The sequence below is a fragment of the Nyctereutes procyonoides genome, unplaced genomic scaffold (assembly GCF_905146905.1).
Source record: "Nyctereutes procyonoides isolate TBG_1078 unplaced genomic scaffold, NYPRO_anot_genome, whole genome shotgun sequence".
Taxonomy (NCBI): domain Eukaryota; kingdom Metazoa; phylum Chordata; class Mammalia; order Carnivora; family Canidae; genus Nyctereutes; species Nyctereutes procyonoides.
In genome coordinates this window covers 34,904,822-34,928,624 of record NW_026575139.1, presented here as the reverse complement: position 1 = coordinate 34,928,624, position 23,803 = coordinate 34,904,822, and the positions used below count along the sequence as shown (strand labels likewise).

Sequence of the window (23,803 nt, the reverse complement as noted above, 5' to 3'; positions counted from 1 at the left end):
TTCCTGCATGAGAGGCTTAAGAATCAGGTCATTACCCCTACTCAGTGTTAGCAGTCCAGTACATTTCAAAAGCTGTAATTCTACACAAGCAGATTCTTTTTTTTTTTTTTAAGATTTGTTTATTTGAGAGAGAGAAAAAAAAAAACTGGAGGAGCAGAGGGAGAGGGACAAGTAGACTCTGTGCTTAGCATGGGGCTGATGGGAGGATCCATTTCAGGACCCTGGGATCATGACCTGAGTGAAAGCAAGAGTCTGATGCTTAACCGACTGAGCCATCCCAGTGTCCCATACATGAGCAGAGTCTTAACTGAATCTCTACAAGAAGCTAAGTCCTGAAACATCTCCTATTCTTTCAAGACCATCCAGTATTTCTCAGAGATAGAACTGAGGCCAATCTAGCTCTCTTCCTTCAAAGGTTAGAAAGTAAAAAAAATAAATCACAAGACCCTGATTCAAAATGGCCCAGTAGGAATAATTATGAGTTTCTCTCAGTTTTGACTACCCATTTAATTGGGATGGAGGTTGAAGGGAATTGGAAGAGGCCCCAGGAGTTACTCATTCTAGGCCTCACCCCTCAAAGATTCTGTTTTAATGGGTCTGGGGTGAGATCCAGTCATCAGTACTTGTTTTTAAATCTTCTGAGGTGGTTCTAATGTGCAGCCAGAGTGGAGAAGGACTAATCTGCTGCATTAATCCCCAAATACTGATGGCTGCAATAGAATCCTGTCACGAGTGTCAAAAAATGTCAAAAATACAGATTTCTAAATTCTAATGCAGATGCACTAAATAGAATCCCTTAGGATGGAACACAAAAATACAGTGTCTGAAGGAAAATTCCATACTCACCCAGGTTTGGGAAACTGACATAGTACTTTGCTACTCAAATACTCAAAGTGTGGACCAGTACCACCTGTAAGATTGCTAGCAATGCAGACTCTGGGACCCACCATAGACCTCACAAATCAGAACCTGCATTTTAACGAGATTGTCAGGATGAGTCTCAAGCCCATGAATGCACTCATCTTATGCATTCTTTCTTTCTTTTCATGGATGGGAAAGCAGGCCATGGAAAGGTGAAGGACTCCATGCACACAAGAAAGGAGTGCTGGGAGACAAATACACAGCCAGGCCTCACTGTCTAAGATTTCCTATCCTATCACAGTATATTTCTGGGTTGCTATCTAAGCTTTTGTTTTGCTTTGTCTGAATATAAAGGAAGCAGTTCCTCTTTAAAGAGCCATTTTTTCAGATAAAATTGGAAAATAACCATAGTCTATGCCACTCATATTAATCCCATTCTTAAAGAAGATCATATACAAATTATGAGATCAATAGTCCTGACTGATAAAAATCTCTTGAAGAAGAAAAGCTATATTTGGTCAATGACAATATAAAAGCATGGGAGATGTTGCTTCCCTTCCTACAGCAATTCCAGGAAAAAGTGTTTTCCTTTGAGCTGCTCCAACACAATCTGTATCTGGCATGAAAACAGATTTTGTTTTATTTTGTTTTTATGAAAACTATACCCTTCTGTAGTCTAGAAATTCTATGGACATTAACAAGTTGAAACACCTTTTGGGGGATTAGCACACACCCTCTCTCAGTTTCCCTCCTTCCCTCTTCCCTCTTTTTCATGCAAGTACCATAGAGAGATGAATTTCAGATCACTAGCACAGAGTTTTCAGATATTTTAGGAAGTGATGAGACACATGAAAGAATTCTAGAGTACTAAGGAAGAGAGAAAATATCAAGTGGGGGTGAGAACGGGAAAGCACTTTAGAAAAAGAATCCAGAAACACTGAATGAAATGCTTTCAATAATACATAGTTTTTCCAAGGTCAAGAGTTGCCTCTGGGGACAACTTACAGGATTTTCTCTCTGATTATGTTCATTTAGTCTTATCTTTGGACAAGAACACCACCCAGAAACCAGCACTGTTATTCTGAAAGCCTTACAATGCCAGGACAGAATTCCTCCAAAAAAGATGTTCAGTGCAGGTGGAAGGTCAGGAAGCTAGCTGAGAGCCATTTCAAGCTGCTCTCCAGATCCCCTGGGCCTCTGTGAAGAAGGGCTGAGCAAAGGTACTCATAGCTCCAAGTTGCACCTCACCTTCCAAATCTTTTGATTCAAAGAGTTAAAGAACACATGTTCCAAAAATCAGTGACCTCAAAGAAATGGAAAAGCATTTCATGTTCATGGATTGGAAGAATAAACATTGTCAAAATGTCTATACTACCCAAAGCAATCTATACATTTAATATAATTCTTATCAAAATATTCCCAGCATTTTTCATAGAGTTAGAACAAACAATCCTATAATTTGCGTGTAGTCACAAAAGACCCCAAAATGGCCAAAGCAATCCTGAAAAAGAAAAACAAAATTGGGGACATCATAATTCTGGATTTCAAGTTATGTTACAAAGCTGCCGTCAAGACCATGTCTATTTGTTCATCACAAGTGTTTGTTGAATGATCGAATCAAATATAAAAATTCTGATTCCTATTTAAAGTCATATAATCAACAATTATTAGAACGATGCTAAATATTATCAAGAATTCTAGATAAGGACCATGCTAGGTAGTTTTCTTCAAAGAACTGACAATTCTATATTTTTTAAAAGATTTTATTTATTTATTCATGCTAGACATAGAGAGAGGGAGAGAGGCAGAGACACAGGCAGAGAGAGAAGCAGGCTCCATGTCGGGAGCCCGACGGGGGACTCGATCCCGGGACTCCAGGATTGCACCCTGGGCCAAAGGCAAGTGTTAAACCGCTGAGCCACCCAGGGATCCCCGACAATTCTATATTAAAAAAAAAAAAAGGTGTCCCTGAGCAGACTTCCCTGCACTCTGGAAACTTGTAAATTTAAATCATAGGATCTATATTATTTTTTAAACTTGTCTTCTGGGTGAGTGATATCTATAGATATATTTAAACTTCATATAACATTAACAGCAGAACAATCCCTTGAAGCACATATAGCACATATTATTTGGGTTAAATAAAATTCTGGCACAGATGGCTAAACAAAAGCATAAATAACTTATATGTCATACTCACATTCACAATATTGATTTCTGGTAGATGCATTGCTCACTTCCACTATGCAATAACAGAATATAAGGCTGAGGCTGGTATCTTTTCTGTTTTTACAAACACACCTTTACCCTACACCTCTATGGCAAGATAGCATGTGTGTGTAGACACATAAACTTTGTACATTCAACAATGAGACTAATTATTATATAATAATATTGGCAACATTAAGCAGACCATCACTGTGGGAGTTTGAAATATGCAAAAAATATCTGTTAATTTATTCAAACTTGTTCAGCTGTCATCAAAGATAAAAATATGCCTCCACTTTTCATCTCCTTCAAGATCAAAGGTACATTTTTAAGTTTCTGTGTTTCTTTGATGGCATTAATTTCAACGTTTTTCCAACTAGCCAAAGTGGTTCAAAATGCATGATTCTTTAACATATATTTCTGAAATTCTAATGAAAAGAATAATAGTAATTTTGCTAGAGAAAGTATTTCTCCACACACACAAAAAGAATGTTCAACAATTCAAAATTTCTACTTGTAATAGTTGGTATTTTGCTCTTGAGAAGATGGGTTTCTAAAGAGTAACTGGTCAGAATTATTAGAAGCAAAATGTAACTGCAGTAACAGTTACATAGTCTTGGAATATAACAAAAAACCTTCCCTCTGATGTAGATGATGACAAACTTTTACTGAATTTTATTACAGTGAAATTTCTTAAAATACCTAAATCCATAAAATATTTGCTAATTATATAATCTTGGATAAAAGCTAAATCAAACAAAAAGTGGTTATGAGGGGGGGAAGTACTACATATTTAATGTTTAAGCATCTTTCAATCCTAAAAATAAACAAACCTTGGCTTTACAAATGATCTGCATCTGTTCTGAAGGAATTATATATTTTCTTTGGAGTTAACCTTTTAAGACCATCAACAGTAATGGCTAGATAACTAATGAAGAATTCCAATTAAAAGGAGAGACCAGGAAGAGGGACAAGATGGTGGAAGAGTAGGGTCCCCAAATCACCTGTTCCCACCAAATTACCTAGATTACCTTCAAACCATCCTGAAAATCTACGAATTCAGCCTGAGATTTAAAGAGAGACCAGCTGGAATGCTACAGTGAGAAGAGTTCGCGCTTCTATCAAGAGTTACAAAATCTGGATTACAATTCAATGTCAGAAAGCCAATTCAGAAGCACTATTATACAGCTACTGGTGGCTCTAGAAAAAAGTATAAAGGACTCACGAGACTTCATGACTGCAGAATTTAGATCCAATCAGGCAGAAATTAAAAATCAATTGAATGAGATGCAATCCAAACTAGAAGTCCTAACAACGAGGGTTAACGAGGTGGAAGAACGAGTGAGTGACATAGAAGACAAGTTGATGGCAAAGAGGGAAACTGAGGAAAATAGAGACAGACAATTAAAAGACCATGAAGACAGATTAAGGGAAATAAATGACAGCCTAAGGAAGAAAAACCTACGTTTAATTGGGGTTTCCGAGGGCGCCGAAAGGGACAGAGGGCCAGAATATGTATTTGAACAAATCCTAGCTGAAAACCTTCCCAATCTGGGAAGGGAAACAGGCATTCAGATCCAGGAAATAGAGAGATCCCCCCCTAAAATCAATAAAAACTGTTCAACACCTCGACATTTAATAGTGAAGCTTGCAAATTCCAAAGATAAAGAGAAGATCCTTAAAGCAGCAAGAGAAAAGAAGTCCCTGACTTTTATGGGGAGGAGTATTAGGGTAACAGCAGACCTCTCCACAGAGACCTGGCAGGCCAGAAAGGGCTGGCAGGATATATTCAGGGTCCTAAATGAGAAGAACATGCAACCAAGAATACTTTATCCAGCAAGGCTCTCATTCAAAATGGAAGGAGAAATAAAGTGCTTCCAAGACAGGCAGGAACTGAAAGAATATGTGACCTCCAAACCAGCTCTGCAAGAAATTTTAAGGGGAACTCTTAAAATTCCCCTTTAAGAAGAAGTTCAGTGGAACAATCCACAAAAACAAGGACTGAATAGATATCATGATGACACTAAACTCATACCTTTCAATAGTAACTCTGAACGTGAACGGGCTTCATGACCCCATCAAAAGGTGCAGGGTTTCAGACTGGATAAAAAAGCAGGCCCCATCTATTTGCTGTCTACAAGAGACTCATTTTAGACAGAAGGACACCTATAGCCTGAAAATAAAAGTTTGGAGAACCATTTACCATTCAAATGGTTCTCAAAAGAAAGCAGGGGTAGCCATCTTTATATCAGATAAACTAAAATTTACCCAGAAGACTGTAGTGAGAGATGAAGAGGGACACTATATCATACTTAAAGGATCTAACCAACAAGAGGACTTAACAATCCTCAATATATATGCCCCGAATGTGGGAGCTTCCAAATACTTAAACCAATTATTAACCAAAGTGAAGAAATACTTAGATAATAATACACTTATACTTGGTGACTTCAATCTAGCTCTTTCTACCCTCGATAGGTCTTCTAAGCACAACATCTCCAAAGAAACAAGAGCTTTAAATGATACACTGGACCAGATGGGTTTCACAGATATCTACAGAACTTTACATCCAAACTCAACTGAATACACATTCTTCTCAAGTGCACATGGAACTTTCTCCAGAATAGACCACATACTGGGTCACAAATCGGGTCTGAACCGATACCAAAAGATTGGGATCGTCCCCTGCATATTCTCAGACCATAACGCCTTGAAATTAGAACTCAATCACAAGAAGAAGTTTGGAAGGACATCAAACACGTGGGGGTTAAGGACCATCCTGCTAAAAGATGAAAGGGTCAACCAGGAAATTAAGGAAGAATTAAAAAGATTCATAGAAACTAATGAGAATGAAGATACAACCGTTCAAAATCTTTGGGATGCAGCAAAAGCAGTCCTGAGGGGGAAATACATCGCAATACAAGCATCCATTCAAAAACTGGAAAGAACTCAAATACAAAAGCTAACCTTACACATAAAGGAGCTAGAGAAAAAGCAGCAAATAGATCCTACCCCCAGCAGAAGAAAGGACTTAATAAAAATTCGAGCAGAACTCAACGAAATTGAGACCAGAAGAACTGTGGAACAGATCAACAGAACCAGGAGTTGGTTCTTTGAAAGAATTAATAAGATAGATAAACCATTAGCCAACCTTATTAAAAAGAAGAGAGAGAAGACTCAAATTAATAAAATCATGAATGAGAAAGGAGAGATCACTACCAACACCAAGGAAATACAAACGATTTTAAAAACATATTATGAACAGCTATACGCCAAAAGATTAGGCAATCTAGAAGAAATTGACGCATTCCTGGAAAGCCACAAACTACCAAAACTGGAGCAGGAAGAAATAGAAAACCTGAACAGGCCAATAACCAGAGAGGAAATTGAAGAAGTCATCAAAAACCTCCCAAGACACAAGAGTACAGGGCCAGATGGCTTCCCAGGGGAATTCTATCAAGCATTTAAAGAAGAAATCATACCTATTCTACTAAAGCTGTTTGGAAAGATAGAAAGAGATGGAGTACTTCCAAATTCATTCTATGAGGCCAGCATCACCTTAATTCCAAAACCAGACAAAGACCCCACCAAAAAGGAGAATTACAGGCCAATATCCCTGATGAACATGGATGCAAAAATTATCAACAAGATACTAGCCAATAGGATCCAACAACACATTAAGAAAATTATTCACCACGACCAAGTAGGATTTATCCCCGGGACACAAGGCTGGTTCAACACTCATAAAACAATCAATGTGATTCATCATATCAGCAAGAGAAAAACCAAGAACCATATGATCCTCTCATTAGATGCAGAGAAAGCATTTGACAAAATACAGCATCCATTCCTGATCAAAACTCTTCAGAGTGTAGGGATAGAGGGAACTTTCCTCGACATCTTAGAAGCCATCTACGAAAAGCCCACAGCAAATATCATTCTCAATGGGGAAGCACTGGGAGTCTTTCCCCTAAGATCAGGAACAAGACAGGGATGTCCACTCTCACCACTGCTATTCAACATAGTATTGGAAGTCCTAGCCTCAGCAATCAGACAACAAAAAGACATTAAAGGCATTCAAATTGGCAAAGAAGAAGTAAAACTCTCCCTCTTCGCCAATGACATGATACTCTACATAGAAAACCCAAAAGCCTCCACCCCAAGATTGCTAGAACTCATACAGCAATTTGGTAGCGTGGCAGGATACAAAATCAATGCCCAGAAATCAATGGCATTTCCATACACTAACAATGAGACTGAAGAAAGAGAAATTAAGGAGTCAATACCATTTACAATTGCACCCAAAAGCATAAGATACCTAGGAATAAACCTAACCAAAGAGGTAAAGGATCTATACCCTAAAAACTATAGAACACTTCTGAAAGAAATTGAGGAAGACACAAAGAGATGGAAAAATATTCCATGCTCATGGATTGGCAGAATTAATATTGTGAAAATGTCAATGTTACCCAGGGCAATTTACACGTTTAATGCAATCCCTATCAAAATACCATGGACTTTCTTCAGAGAGTTAGAACAAACTATTTTAAGATTTGTGTGGAATAAGAAAAGACCCCAAATAGCCAGGGGAATTTTAAAAAAGAAAACCATATCTGGGGGCATCACAATGCCAGATTTCAGGTTGTACTACAAAGCTGTGGTCATCAAGACAGTGTGGTACTGGCACAAAAACAGACACATAGATCAATGGAACAGAATAGAGAATTCAGAAGTAGAACTGAACTTTATGGTCAACTAATATTCGATAAAGGAGGAAAGACTATCCACTGGAAGAAAGACAGTCTCTTCAATAAATGGTGCTGGGAAAATTGGACATCCACATGCAGAAGAATGAAACTAGACCACTCTCTTGCACCGTACACAAAGATAAACTCAAAATGGATGAAAGATCTAAATGTGAGACAAGATTCCATCAAAATCCTAGAGGAGAACACAGGCAACACCCTTTTTGAACTTGGCCACAGTTACTTCTTGCAAGATACATCCACGAAGGCAAGAGAAACAAAAGCAAAAATGAACTATTGGGACTTCATCAAGATAAGAAGCTTTTGCACAGCAAAGGATACAGTCCACAAAACTAAAAGACAACCTACAGGATGGGAGAAGATATTTGCAAATAACATATCAGATAAAGGGCTAGTTTCCAAAATCTATAAAGAACTTATTAAACTCAACACCAAAGAAACAAACAATCAAATCATGAAATGGGCAAAAGACATGAAGAGAAATCTCACAGAGGAAGACATAGACATGGCCAACATGCACATGAGAAAATGCTCTGCATCACTTGCCATCAGGGAAATACAAATCAAAACCACAATGATACCACCTCACACCAGTAAGAATGGGGAAAATTAACAAGGCAAGAAACAACAAATGTTGGAGAGGATGCGGAGAAAAGGGAACCCTCTTACACTGTTGGTGGGAATGTGAACTAGTGCAGCCACTCTGGAAAACTGTGTGGAGGTTCCTCAAAGAGTTAAAAATAGACCTGCCCTACGACCCAGCAATTGCACTGTTGGGGATTTACCCCAAAGATTCAGATGCAATGAAACGACGGGACACCTGCACCCCGATGTTTCTAGCAGCCATGTCCACAATAGCCAAACTATGGAATGAGCCTCGGTGTCCATCGAAAGATGAATGGATAAAGAAGATGTGGTTTATGTATACAATGGAATATTACTCAGCCATTAGAAACGACAAATACCCACCATTTGCTTCAACGTGGATGGAACTGGAGGGTATTATGCTGAGTGAAGTAAGTCAATCGGAGAAGGACAAAGTGTATGTTCTCATTCATTTGGGGAATATAAATAATAGTGAAAGGGAATATAAGGGAAGGGAGAGGAAATGTGTGGGAAATATCAGAAAGGGAGACAGAACATAAAGACTCCTAACTCTGGGAAACGAACTAGGGGTGGTGGAAGGGGAGGAAGGTGGGGGGTGGGGGTGAGTGGGTGACGGGCACTGAGGGGGACACTTGACGGGATGAGCACTGGGTGTTATTCTGTATGTTGGTAAATTGAACACCAATAAAAAATTAATTTATAAAAATAAAAAAAAGGTGAGACCAACTTGCACACCTGGTAGAAATACAGAAGTGAGCTTTTCTGAATGCATTTACAATCTAATTTTCTAAAGCATGGTTCTATGTTTTTTTCTACTATCTATGCATAAGAGCTAATTGTGCAAGGGAAAAATACAGATCACAATTTCAATTCATTTCTCTCCTTTGGCCAGATTTCACTGGGCCAGTTACAGAGAGGCTGACATTTCTGCCTTCTTCTTCAGTCTCAGCAAGCACTGCCAGCTACTGAGCTAAAGAGAACTGATGTTTTTTTGGCCCTAAATAGTAGTTATTTGTTGGAGGAAGGAATGGTGTTTGTTTGGGGTTTTGTGGTTTTCTCCAAATAAGTAAGCCTTTGGTCAAATGAGTACAAATGCTTTAAGCTCATATTCATCAATTTATGACTTAAAATGTCAATGACTTAATTCTTTGGTTTCTTCAAGTTAAAAAGAAAAAAACATAAAGAAAATCTCCCCTACTTTACCTTACTTATCTAGATAAAATAGGAAAAAGTGAATATTTAGTAAGCTTTTACTATGATGAGGTACAGGGAAAGATCCGCTACATTTATGACTCTGCTGAGTTTTTCCATTGACTTGCAAGGTGGCACTCATAATCCTAGAGAGGCCCAGTGTTTCACCGTGGGTAGGGGCTACAGCCAGGACAGTAGTCTGTGTCATCAAGACAAATGCCTTTGCTCTGTGAAGAATTCTGTTCTCTGAGCCTTAGAAATGCCCCCAGAGAGTCTCAGAAAGATTTCCCGCTTACTTTGACTGTGGTTGCTCTAGGAGAGAGAAAGACTGCTTTAGAAATGAATAAGGACAATGTACTTTCATTCCTCACACAAAGATGAAATATTTTGTTTCTGAGCCCAGTTAACAAAGCAGCTCTTTTTTTTCCACCTATAATTCTTTATTTGGACCATCGTATTTACATACGTTTGCTGCATATGATGTCAGTTGTGAATATGTTTCATGCCCTGACATCAATCAGTATAGTCAACCGGCATGAATTTACTTACTCTGCACACAGCACTTATAGGGGGTACAAAGGAAGTACATGGCAAAATTTTTACCTCCAAGGATTGATAACCTGGTTAGGAAGCAAGAGCAATATTATACTGAGTGGAAAGCCAAAGAAGACCCTCAGATTTCTAGACTAAAAGACCAAAATTTAATTTTTTTTTTGACTGTAGCTTACACACAATGTTGCATTAGTTTCAGATGTACAATATAGTGGTTCAGACTCACTATAAGTTAATGCTATGCCCACCCCAAGTGTGGCTACCATCGGTCACCATGTAACATGGCATGTTACAATGCCATTAACTATATTCCTTATGCTTGTACTTTTATTCCCATGACTTATTCATTCTATAACTAGAAGCCTATTTATCTCCCACTCCCCTTTACCCATTCTGCCCATCCTTCCAACCCCCTTCCCTCTGGCAACCATGAATTTGTTCTCTAATAACTTACAGGTCTCATCCCGCTAAAAGTCTAAAATATTAAAGACACCTTTGACAGAGATGGGGAAATAGCAAAGTAAGTGAGTTTGTTTGAAGCCAAAACTAATAATAAATTCAATTCTGGCTGCAACTGGGGTTTAGATTACTTGTGAGAAATACAAGAAGAGAAATGCTGTAGGCCATCGGAAACACAGAATTAGGGCACAGAGAGGATAAAGTTTAAACTATGACAGAGGACAAGCTTGCTTGGAAAAGGAGGGTGAAGAGGTATAAGAAAAATGCTTAAAGTTTGAACCTGAAAGACTGTTTATTCTTCAGGAGAGGGGAGAGGAGGAGAAGGGAGGGACAGGGCAGTAAGAGAGGAGAAAGGGAATAGGAAAGGAATAGGAAGGGAAACTAGGAAAAAGGGCCAGAAAAAGTGCAAAGTCATGAAAGACAAGTGTGTGGAGATGGTAGCGGAGCATAGTCTCAGACCCTGCAAAGTTAGAAAAATATGGACAAATAAAAGGCCTTTGGATTCACAAGAATGCTCATTTGTAATCTTCTAGGACATTTTGACATTATGGTACAGACATAAGTCATTTGAAAGAGTCACAAAAAGAAATAGTGACCAAGAATTAAAGACATCGACTACAGATGGTGCATTCAAAGATTTAAATATCTGCCGATAAAGTTATTCCTGTTAGTTAAAAGCACTGATATTGATGTAGTATTTGTTATATGCCAGACACTGTCAGTACTTTGTATGTATTACCTCATTTAATCCTCACTCCAACACCATAAGCCAGGTACTCTTATTATTTGTCTTTTACAGAGGAGAAAACAAGGTACGAATAAGTAAGTCATAGAGCTAGTAAGCATTAGACCCAAGACTCTCACGCAAGCCTGCAGAACCTATGCCTTCTAACCAATGCTTACACTGCCCCTCACAGAAAAAAAAAAATATATATATATATATATATTTTTTATTGTTGTGTTTATTATGCATCCTCAGTGCTTTCATCTGTACCTAGCACATAGGAGGCACTCGATAAATTTGTTTCATTAATGAATTATTAACTAAAAAGAGTATAAGGGTCAAGCAAAAGGAGGGGGTCCATTTTTAGGGGACTTTATTCTGGGACCATTTAACCCCTTTTGAAGAGTTTCTCTATTCTCTCAATGTATAAATATATGAAAATAACCTTATTGTGCTTTAAGTTACCTCTGAATAAAACATATGCCAGCAGACAGAAGAGATTAAGATAAAGATTAACTTCTCCCCTCAATCCAAGTAAGTTGTTTGATTTTCTATCAAACTTGGAGATCTGAGGCTGGCCCTGCCATCTCTAAAAAGCCAAAACCCATTTTCTCTCTTCTGTGGGATACTGTACAGAACTGCAAGCTGCTTCTCAAGGCAAATCTCACTCAGAAGATACTTAAACTGGCCAATGATAAAACTTGCCATCTCCTGACTGTGAAATTATTTTTTAAAAAATTTTAACTAGAATCTACAACTTTCTATACAGTTCTTTCTTATATAAAATAGTCTAGCTTTTAAACCCTTAGAGAAAAAAAAACAAAAGGAGTAGAAAATATTTTAACTGTATATCAAGTTGGAATAGGAGATGAGTGTGAGATCACTTAGTGTTCACCTCTCATTCTCTCATGAGTCCCATGTGGTTTGTCCCATTCAATCAATGCAACTTCCGCTTTCAGATATACCCACTGACTTAATATTTTAAACTATGCAATCACTTATACAAGCTTACGTTATAGATTTAATCAGCACTGTTTTGGGAAAAATCCAATTATATACTTGTTCAATTTAGGAGACAAAATCAAAAAAGCATTTATTCAACTAGTACTTGGTGCTATGCACTCTTGACAGTGGAAGATGTAGAAGTATGTGTGAGGTATGACCATTATGGTTAAGGAGCAGAGTTCATACAACATGTTCATGACTTTCTAATTATATGTCATTACCTCTAGGAACTACTATAGCTGTGCACCTAAACTCAGATCTCAAGCTCCAAACCTTTTGAAATCAATAGGACTTGGTACTTAGGATTTATATTTCTTTAATGGGAGCAGACCCTTAGAAACAAAAAAATCTGTTTCAATAAAATTTCAAATAGCTTTTCAACTGCTCTTCCTAAGCTTTTTTTTTTTTGCTCTTTAATTAATTTTTCTATCTTTTCCATGTGAAAACTTAATGTATCACAAAACTACTATCTAAAATAGATACAAAGATTTCTCTTTATTAGTAATAGTGCCACATATAACCAAAAACTAAAATAATGTCTAAAATACACACTGATTTATGTGACAATATTATCATTTCCACCATTCAAATATTCCAAGATTAAGCATTTCCAATATTAACTTAAATATTTTATAAAATGAAAATATTTACATGATTTTTTTAGTCATTTCTTAGCGAAGATCAGGAGTCATGCCATATAGTATTAAGCTAAAGTATTTGGTGAAACACAATGAGGATTTTTTTAGCTTCATTGAGCTATAATTGGCAAAAATTGTATGTAGTCAAGTATACAACTTGATAGTTTCATAAATGCATACGCAGTGAGATGATTATCACAATCAAGTTAATTAACATATTCATCACCTCACATAGTTTCTTTTCCTTTTGTGTATGTGTAACAAGAACATGAAATAGGATTTTTAAAAATTCTACTGTGCTATTGGTAAAGAAAAACTTTTTATAAATGTCCATTTCTTACAGCACATCAAACTACTTCAATTTCCACAATAATAATACTAGTTTGAATTGTGATTTGTTATTCACGCTTATACGATTTCACAGCATATCTCTTTTATTCATAAAGGTGCTATATGGAATATTTTAATTTTTCTAATTAAAACTAATTTTGTTTGGGACATTTTAAAGCATCTCCCAATATTTGGTTTCTAACCCTACCAAAAAGGAAAAAAATCCTGAAACCAAGATTCAAACTTGCTGGTTGATAAGAAACAAAACCTCTTAAAGTAATATCTCTAACCATACTCAGGGGAAAGTTTACTAAGTTTGGAGAACTTCAGAAAATATCTGATCAAGTATTGTATTTCATGTAAAAAGTTTGGATAACACGAAAATACTAGAATCATATAATATCCCAGGAAAATAGCTATAAATCTGTGAACTATTTTGCAATAAAATCAAAGCACTGGGGACGCCTGGGTGGCTCAGTGGTTAAGCATGTGCCTTCGGGTCAGGGTGTGATCCTGGAGTCCCGCAATGGAGTCCCGCATCTGGCTCCCTGCATGCAGCCTGCCTCTCCCTCTGCCTATGTCTCTGCCTCTCTTTCTGTGTCTCTTATGAATAAATCAATTTTTAAAAAATCAAAGTACTGTCAGGATCTGATTTTACTTCACTGATTTAATGAGTTACATCAAGACATCTGGTAGAAGAAAAACTTTGTTGAAATAGGCAATATATATGGACACTATTTATATGGCATTTTCTGGCATATTTTATATGGCAAAACTCTGTATTTCATATATATCACCACCACACTGAAATGGCTTATTGCAATAAAATTTTGTTTATCTGATAAAGTAAATATTCTGCTAGTCTAAAATATATTTAAATATATTTCTTTACATAAATTGTTTTTATTAATATCCAATTTATTTAGTCACAAAATGTTGGTCGCCATCAACTAAAATAAAACTGTAATAATTAAAAGAAATGAATACGTTTTTTCATTCCACTTCCCTATACGTCTTCTATTTTAAATATTTTTTCCAAGATTAACAACTAACTACATTGATTTTAACCTCCAATCAAACTGGAGGAAAATCACTGAAATAGAAAAAAGGAAAATATGCACTACTTGGCTCACCTGTGCCAGAACCTATAGTGACCTCTTGTGGTAAATACTATTTACAGAGCTTTGGAGAACAATACCACCTTTTCCTAGGCCAGACTCTGGAGAACATAGAAGTATTGTTCCTCCATGCTAGCAAACAGTCATTAACAATGGAAGTATAACACAAATATTAACTGAACCAAAGGATTTCTTGTTGGAAGTCTACTCAGTCACTGACAATTAAAATATTCATAGCTACTTTCTTCTATTAAAAAATACAGTGTCTTACATGGCTTTTTCAGTAGAGCATTAAAAGGATGGCAGCTGGGTACATGGGGTTCTTACATACCTTACTTCTGAAATCATACAAAAGATAGCCAAAGAGGACAATTTCTAGTGAAGGCAAAGGTGAACTGGGATAAGCAGTGTTCTGGTCAAAAAGCATTGCTATTTATTACATAACACAGTGTGGGCTCTAGAGCAAGAGACAGTCTGCTGGTTTATTTATAAATATAATTTAGGAAGTGATCAGTAAAATGTCAACATCTTTGATGTATTAAAAGTAAAAGTGATACATTGTAAGACCTGGGCTAACCAAGGCTTCAAACACTATGTGGTTCTATCACTGTTTCCTCAATAGCAGCTTAGATGTGAAAGAAAATCTTTCAAGAAAAAATATCAAGAACTTTATACCAAAAAAATCATATTTTCACCATTTCTATTACATCGGATACTACTAAAAAGGTATTATACTTTTTTGTTTTATTTTTAAATAACTAGTTCTCTATTTCTTCTCCTATAGGTTCCTTTTTAAGATCTGTCTTTATAAATGTTAATTATAAGCAATTTTTTTTAATTTTCCTGTAAAAGATGACTGAGTCAAGAAAGTGCTTATACAACATAAATATCTCAAGCTAATGGAAAATTGAGTATATTGAACTTCTTCTCTTGCAGGGTAAGTGGTTGAAAAAATACTATGTTTTCTGTTTTCCTGAGTCCTTTTTTTTCCTCTAAAGAGAAAAACATTTCCAGTTTTTCATAAATGTTTAAAATATTAAAAAACAATAATCAAATTATAATAAAAGGATATTAAATTTGGTGTGTATAATATTTCAAAATGGCAACCTAGTCCACTGTCATGGAAACTAATCATTTCTGCCTATTTGTTAAGGAATTAAAAACAAAATACAAATAAAATGTGCTACCCAAAGACATAGTCCGGTTGAGGGCCTTGGAAATGTTTTGTGTTGTTTTGTTCTGTTTGAATCTAAAATTTCACCTATAACTCTTACATATTCTTGCTTTCTTTCAGGTATTTACCCTCTACTCACAGGTTTACTTCTCCCGACAGCCCAATGTACACTGATGAATAGCTTGCATCAGTAACTGAAATTTAAATAAGGGAAGATAGCCTAATAATGCGCCAGACTCCAATTCAGTCAACAAGCACTTTGGGCTGAGGCCCTCTATGGGATATTTCACAGATGTAATGAACTCATCACATAGTTCCCAAACTTTCCATTCCTAGCAACTTATTTTGAACCTCCTGGCCAAAAATGTATCTAAACCTTGCTATTATACCTATACATTGACCTTTACACTTCTTAGACCATAACTACTAGAATCACATGATAAGAATTACTGTAATTCCTTTTATTTATCTAAAATTGATCTTGTCCTTTATCTTAAAACCAAAAAGAGGAATTCCCTACTTGTACCATTTGGGGATTCGGCCATAAAGTATGTTTGTATCCAGTCTACTCAATGCCCTTCATTATTTTGTTTTATAGACTTTGAATCACTAGTAACAATTTTAAATGCTTCTCCACATCAGACTGAGTCAACCAAACAAGGAAAATAAAAATCCAGTCTCAAGAGGTGTAAAGTAACAGCAAGCAGCAGCTAGTGCTCCTACAGGGCACGGAATGCAGCACTGTTCATCTGAGGAATTGCAACTGAAGAGTTAGGAACTTTATTAGGAAGTTCTCCCATTTAAAAGCTACATCCAAATAGACCACACTTTGTGCTCTTTTGTTCCGCATCATCAAGAAGTTCTCTGATGGGTGTCTAATTGGCTGAGATTTCAGTTCATTGGTAATATCCATGGACAAATAAATGACTGATGTTTTTTCTTTGTGTCCAATCCTCTTTCAAATATGATATCCCTCCCTTTTTGCATCTCTTTCTGTATTTCTGTTACTTTCCACATCTCCCTTTTGCTCTTGTATGTGTGTGAGAGAGAGAGAGACAGAGACAGAGAGTTTTTCCCAGTACCTCCATCTTTGTATCTGGGTAGATAGCTGTCTGTATGTTTATTTGTGTACATCTCTCTGTATAAATTTCTATTTCATATGACACTCACTAAAAGATCTGATCTTCTCCTAAGAAGAAAATGATGCTGTATCAGAAGGAGAAGCATTTCATGGTGTAAAGGTAAATAGGCAACCCCAGCCTATCTTTCTTCACTTTCTTTCTTTTCCACTAAAGCTCTGCCAACACTTCACTTTCAATGTGGTTAAGTTAGTGAATAATGAAATCTTCACTGTGACAAACCTCATCCATCTGTGAGAATCCTGAAGGGAATTTTCTCTGTTAGTCTCAATTAAACAATTTCCCAGAATGAATTTTTCTATTTCACTGCCAAATTATATAGAAATGGCAACAACTGTGGGATACTCCCACATGAATGTGCAGACCAATTTAATACTATAATTCTCAATTTCTGGGGTTCTTCCTGTAAAAGTAGTACTGAGACTTTCTAGTTTCTACTACCTACACATGCACATATACTTACCTCACATGACCAACACATTTCAAACAAGGCTCAGAGTTTTGAGCAGTGGCATTAAAAGCTAGCCATAAGCAATGAGAAGTGATATTTTAAATGCCAAAACAGATAAATTTTCATTTGCATGTGGTGTTGCTATTCATGGAAAGAAACATTAAACCAATGAAGCAATTACATACATGAAGTGTCAAAAAGATAAGACATTCATTAATTTGGATGGTAAATATAAAATAGAATAACCAGCATAAGCAGATATTTCTAAGTCATATTAGGGTAAAGTCTTAATTTCTTAGGATATCTTCAATAAAAGATATTCTAAAAACTGGCTCATAGTTCCAATCTATAGAAGAAGTTTTGACCAAAGATGCTTTATTAGTAAATTTCAGCGAAGGAATTCTCATCTTCTTTCTGGTTATCATGTAGAGGAACAGAGAGTCTATGGGTTTTATTTTGTAAGGCCTTCAGTGAAAAATTCTCTCACAGACCAAATTGCATGGAGTTGAAATAACCCAAGAAGATAAGAAACCTGAAATAAAATGTTTGTATCTTAAATAGTTGATCCCAATAACCTTTAAATTTCCCAAACGGGTTATTTTAATAGTAGCATACCCTTGTACTCCAGATCCTCACTTAATACCCGTAAAGGTAATGTATAAATAAACATAGAAATTGCCTACCATTGTGAATTTGTATTTTATATTATCATTAAAAAATCAAAAACACATTGAAATCACACTGGAATGGCTAAAAATATGATAGTTTTTAAAATTAGACTAAGACTATTTAGCAACTTTTTCAACTAAAAAGTCTGTCCTAGGCTTGTATAATACCAGGTGTTGACCAAAGTGAAAGAAATAAAGTCACAAGCTTCAAATTAAAGCCAAATATCATATCAGAGAATTATAAAAAATACCTTGGTACACTAAATATAGATAGTCCCAAAATCAGGGGAAATATTTGCAAGCTTAGTTTTAGAAGAGATCCTAATCTAAGAATTAGTATAATCTAGTCAACCAATTCAGGGTAAGCATAATCATATATATTTTTTTAAAAAAATATATAAATATATATATTTTTTAAATATATAAATATATATATTTTTAAATATATAAATATATATATATATTTAGCGTGACCCTCTCTCAGCTACTAGGCAGAGGGCTTCTTGAGAAAAGAAGTGTCTCTACCATTTCTTTTATCCAAAGGACTCCAGAGAGTGTCTGTTGTATATGGCACCCAAATAAATATTGTTTCAATGAATGAGCAAACAAGGAATTATGGAAGTGCATAGAGTATTTCCATTGCTCTACTATAATTAGTACACCAAAATATCTTTCTCATAAGTCTCCAAATAAGAGATCTCAAAAATAAAATAACAGGCCTCTGAAGGAAAAAAATTCAAAGGATACTTCACATATCTTGCTTATAAAATTGGAAATTATATAAAAGAATTAAAAAGACATGAAAGATGTAGAGTTCAGTAACAACATGCAAAGTTTATAAGGTCTTAAAATGTGAACTATATAATGATCCATATTCAGAATATCTTGGAGGAAATGAATTTATAAATGCTTGGCATTTCAAAGGCTCTTTAAGGCAAGAAAACCTTACAATCAGTAGCAAAGTGGGATGGCATTTTTAAAAATTCTTTCCCCAGCTACTTTTAAAGCACAGATGTATTGCTTCCCTTTTACATTTCTCATCTTCAAGTCAAATCAAATATATCATATAGATTAATACAGACTAATGAATGCATAATGAAAAAAATTTAAATAAAGAAACTTTAAACAGGAACTTAACCACAGTAATTGCCTTCCCATTTTTTCAAGTACTGACTCAATTAGGTTCAACTCCAGCTACTCTTCCCAGCACAAGGGTCCTTTCTGCAATGCTCATTGGGCCCAAAAGCCATTCCAGAGACTTAAATCTCATTAAGTAGCCACTTTCACAGCCATTCCCAACTTGAGGGAAAGCCTTCCACTAAGATTAACTCTAAGAATTTGATCAATTCCTGAAGTCCGCTTGGGGGGAAAAATGTGGGGAAAGGGTGAATAAGAAATGCATGCCTCATCAAAGCAAAACTCAACTTTATTCTCCAGGTGAACCTACACCCTACCAGCTCTGCCTTCCCTTCCTCCCGTTCTGGGCTCTGGACAGGTGGGAGGGAGGTGAGTATGTCTTGGAGAGGGGATGCAACTAACTTTCCTCCACCACCTTATTCTGCTCCCCGCCCCACATCGGGGCCAACTCGTAACTGAAGCCACCAGGTAGGGCTGTCTGCATCCCTCTCCCCCTTAGGAGAGGGATGGGATGGGGAGGACGGGGGGCGCGCGTGGGCAGGATGGAGGTGGGGGTGTTCTGAACTGCAACTCTTCTTACCACTGGAGCGCCTGACGATGTTCTCCAAAAACGTGTTCTGCGGTGCCACCAGCCCTCTCTTGCCCCCCGGCATCCTGGGTCTGGAGAGCGGCGGCCAGGATCCGCGGCGGGGGAGGGGGGGATGCAGGAAGAGAAGGTGGAGGAAGAGGAGGAAAAGGTGGAGAAGAAGATCGAGCCGAAAGAAGAGGGGGCGCGGCGGCGGCGACGGGGTCCCCTGACTGTGTCTCCAGCCCGACCCGGATGAGCAGCTCTGGGGAGGAGGACCAGGCAGTTCATGGTAGTAGCGCTCCCGCGGCCGCCGCTGCCCAGACTGTGGCGGTGCCGCACACGGGGCTCGGGAACTGCAGGCTCCGCGGGGCACAGTGCGCCTGCGCCGCCCCCGCTGTCGCTGTCCCGCCGGTGCTGGTGCTGATGCTGCTGCTGAGGCTGCTGCCGCGGCGCCGCTCGCCCGGGCGCGGACTCAGCATTTCTCCCGCTGCCCCGCGCCCCGGGGCCGGGGGGCGGGAAGAGTCAACTCAAGCCCTCGCTCCGCCAGTCCCTCTCAGCCCAGCTCCGGACCCCTCCGCGGAGCCCTCCGCCCCCCTGCCCCGGCGCCCACCCCTCCCGCGCGGCCGGATCGCGGCTGCCCGGCGGAGCCCAACTTCAGCCGGGGCTGTGCGCCCGGTGGCCGCTCCGGTCTCCCCGGAGATCCCGACCAACGTTCGCCGTCCACTGGGGCCGCGGGGCGGGCGAGGAAGCGAGAAGCGAGCGGGATGCCGGAGGCAGCCGCGGGCAGTCAGTCGGCCGGGTTACATCTCAGCTCCTCCCGCCGGGGTCCCGAGCCCCGGCTGCTCGCGGAGACGCGGCTTCAGGGCGGAGGTGTCGGTCGGCTCCCGCTCCAGCAGAGGCTGAGCGCCGAGCGGGGACCGGCTGGGCGGCGCGCGGGGACGCAGAGCAGCCACCTGACGCTGCTACCGCCCCCCTCCGGGCTTGGGCGCCCGAAGCTCCACACGAGAGCTGGCGCCACCCGCCCTGCCCCACGCCCAGGAGCCGGGGCCAGCTAGGGTCTGCGCGCAGGGCCGGCGCGGGGAGGGCCCCTGCGCCTGGGGCTGGAGCTGGCGTGCGGCGGAGCCCCCCTGGGCCGCGGGGCGCGGGGGTGAGTCGCCAGCCCCGCCACCCGGGTTAAGTTGCGGAGAAGGTTGCGCTCGATGCAAGGAGTAGGGGAAGAGGGTGAATAATTCACACCGGAGAGAGGGCGTGCAGCGGCAGCGGCAGCCTTCGCGCTGGAGAAGACAGTAAAAGCGGGGGGAACAAAGCAGCGCGCGGTGGGGGGCGGGGAGGGGGAGGCGGGGAGAGGGGCAGATGGGCCGGAATCTAACAACCCTCCAGCCGCTCAGAACCGGGGCAGAAGTGAGACCTTAGAATACAGGGGCCACGGAGAAGGGACGATGGCATGAAGCGCGGACGGAGCGCGGAGGCAAGGAAGGGAGAGAGGAAGCTCACGCCGCCGCGCCTTCTTTTATCCAAGGCGGTGGTTCTCAAAGTGGTCCCGGACTGGCGGGAGCTCCTAGGAACTTGTTAGAAATGCAAAATGTAGGGCTCTACCCCAAAGCTAGGTAAGTAGGGTCGCTCGGGGCGAGGGCCAGCAATCTGTTTTAAAGAAGCCCTCCAGGTAAAAGTGATGCGTTCTCGCTCAAGTTCTCAGAAGCGCGGATCGAAGGCTTCCCCTCCGGCGGCTCCCCTGGGCCTGTCCTCCCCTTAGCAGGAATGACTGCTAAACGGAGACAAGGACCAAGACAGAAAGTGTGCGCTGCAGCACAGTCAGAAGTCAAGGCGAAGGACAGTGGTATGGGGGTGTCCCCTTTCGCTGGGGTCGTAGTAACCAACCCCCTTAGAAATGGTCAAGGCTAAGTTGCTGTGAAGCAGCAGGAATCCTCAGGTTGGGGTCCGCGGAAACTTCTGCTCAGCTCCTGCCTTGGGCAGGGAGGAAAGAGGGAAGGTGTCTGACTTTGCTTAGAAACCCCTAGATTACCAACGACTGGCCTCGACTTTCGATCACTCTCTCTCCAAGAGCACGGGGGCGGGGCGGGGGAGGCCATTGCCTGTGACCGAGAGAGACGTATAAATACACAACCAGGATCCAGGTTATAGCCTAGGGTCACTTCTTGCCTCTCTTCTCTCAAATTTCCACCCATTTGCCCAGTGCTGGGGGTGGCTGAGCAAACCCAGAGGGTTGACGCAAGACAAAGAGAGCAGTTTGCTCTGCTAGGATTCCTTCTGCAAAAAATCAAGAGACTGTGGAATAAAACTAGGCTATTTTAGCTTTCTACTCAAGTACTGCTGGTGGTGCAAGTTAATTCCCCTACAGCTAGAACGTCTTCTAAATACATGGGGGTGTATTTAGTTAAATAACAAGAGACTCGGGCACACATTGGATCCTTCTAATCTGCCTGCCACCGGCAGGAGTCAGAGATGCTGCTGAGGTTACAGCTTCCTCACTGCAGTTGCAGGGGGTGTGTGTAAGCAGCAGAAGTGGAAAGGCGTTCTTAAACACACATGACTGGCTTCCTCCCTCCCCCATGGGTCTTATATAACTTCTGTTTGTGGGGACTAACCTAATGTACAGACACACCATGGTCCTAGACTAATGAGACATTCACAGATTGAGGTGGTAACAGACAGACTAATCATATATATATAATTTTTTATATTTTATATATAACATGTGTATATATATATATATATATATATATTTCATGTATTGCTATCCTAGACTTCTAACATGATATGATAAATCCATCATCATCATTAACAGGAAATACTTCAGATCTATATGTTCTTTTGCACATCATCAGCTGCCCACATCTCGCCTCTGGGTATTGATATAAAATCTCTGTTTCCCAGCATTTCCCATCTAGTATAAATATCCTGTGTTCCTAATCACTCCTCTGTGGGTGTATTAGCTCACACTTCCCAAAGAGGAAACTCTTTTGGACTCCATTAAGAAGCAGTCACACAATTACTGGTAGAACTTCCCATTTATTTCCATCTGCAGATTTAATTAAAATGACATTTCTCTCTTCTTCTTTGTCCTTAACTGTATAGCATTATAACTTTGGGGTTATTTTAATCATTGTAAAAAAAATGGTAGTTATAAAGTCTTAAACCTTTGGTTTCCACACTTCTCTTAATCTTCTAGTTTAAATTTCCATTTTACCCAGGAAGAAACCAAGACTCAGAGACGCGGGGTGCCTAGCCCAAGATGGTACAGTGCTTTAGAGGCTGCACTGAGCCTAGAAATCAAATCTTCTAACCCTGTAGCAAGAGCTCCTTCTAAATAATAGATGTGGCTGATAGAAAATAATCTGCTGTTGGGTAAGTACTGGTAACGATAAGCAACATCCAGTGATCTCTGTTGCACCACTGATTTTGCAGCTCTGGAGAGAAGAGAAACCCCTGGCAACAATTTGCAACAGCTCCAAATCAAAATAGAGTTAAGGAAAATAGAGTGGCACCGTACAGACTGACTAGCCCTAAGGAACGTGCTGGCAGATGTCAGCAAGGTGCCAATACAGCATTTTAAAAGTGTTTTGCAGACACAGTCTATATGTTGTAATCAAATTGCAGGATTTAACAGGTGAGAGAGATAGGAATAAAGAAGCTTCAATGTCACACAAAGGACTTCTTCTAGTTTGTTTCATGCAAAGATTCCATTTTGAAGCAGGATCATTTGTTCCTTTCTTCTTTCTTGAGGCGTTGTCATTATAGTGGTGCTATCTGTGAGAACCAAGAGTTCTGATGCCCAGAAGTGGTCGCTGATGCCCAAGTCACAGCTCTGAAATGAATGGATGTTAGCTGAACTGCAGGTGCATTCCAGTTTAACAGCAACCAACATAAAGGTGAACATTAGAAATCTGATATATTAGGAGTGGTGGTTTGTAATTACTACTGGTTCACTGAAGGATTCTTTCATCAAGCACCCTTCTTTGAAGAATTTTTAAATGCAGTTTATTTGACAATAGTGTAATTCTATGTGAACTCTCAGAAATGCATTAGAAATAGGTCCAGTCTGACTTGATGTTGGACTCCTTATGTGAAAAATAGCTTACCTGCTACTCTCTAGGGGAATGATATTTCTCCCCATCTCGAAGTTTTGTTTCTGAGATAACCATAGCATAGGTATAAGGTCAATCTGCGGGTCAGGAGCTCTGATGGAG

General features: G+C 39.5%; 1 protein-coding gene across 1 annotated transcript in view; it reads right to left on the bottom strand.

Moving 5' to 3' along the window:
• KCNH5 (potassium voltage-gated channel subfamily H member 5) overlaps positions 1-19,680 on the bottom strand; it is a 274,356-nt gene extending 254,676 nt beyond the window's left edge. The window contains exon 1 of the mRNA XM_055304344.1: positions 19,608-19,680. Within this exon, the coding sequence (XP_055160319.1) occupies positions 19,608-19,680 (73 nt within the window). The remainder of the gene's footprint in view (positions 1-19,607) is intronic.
• Positions 19,681-23,803: the final 4,123 nt, after the last annotated feature.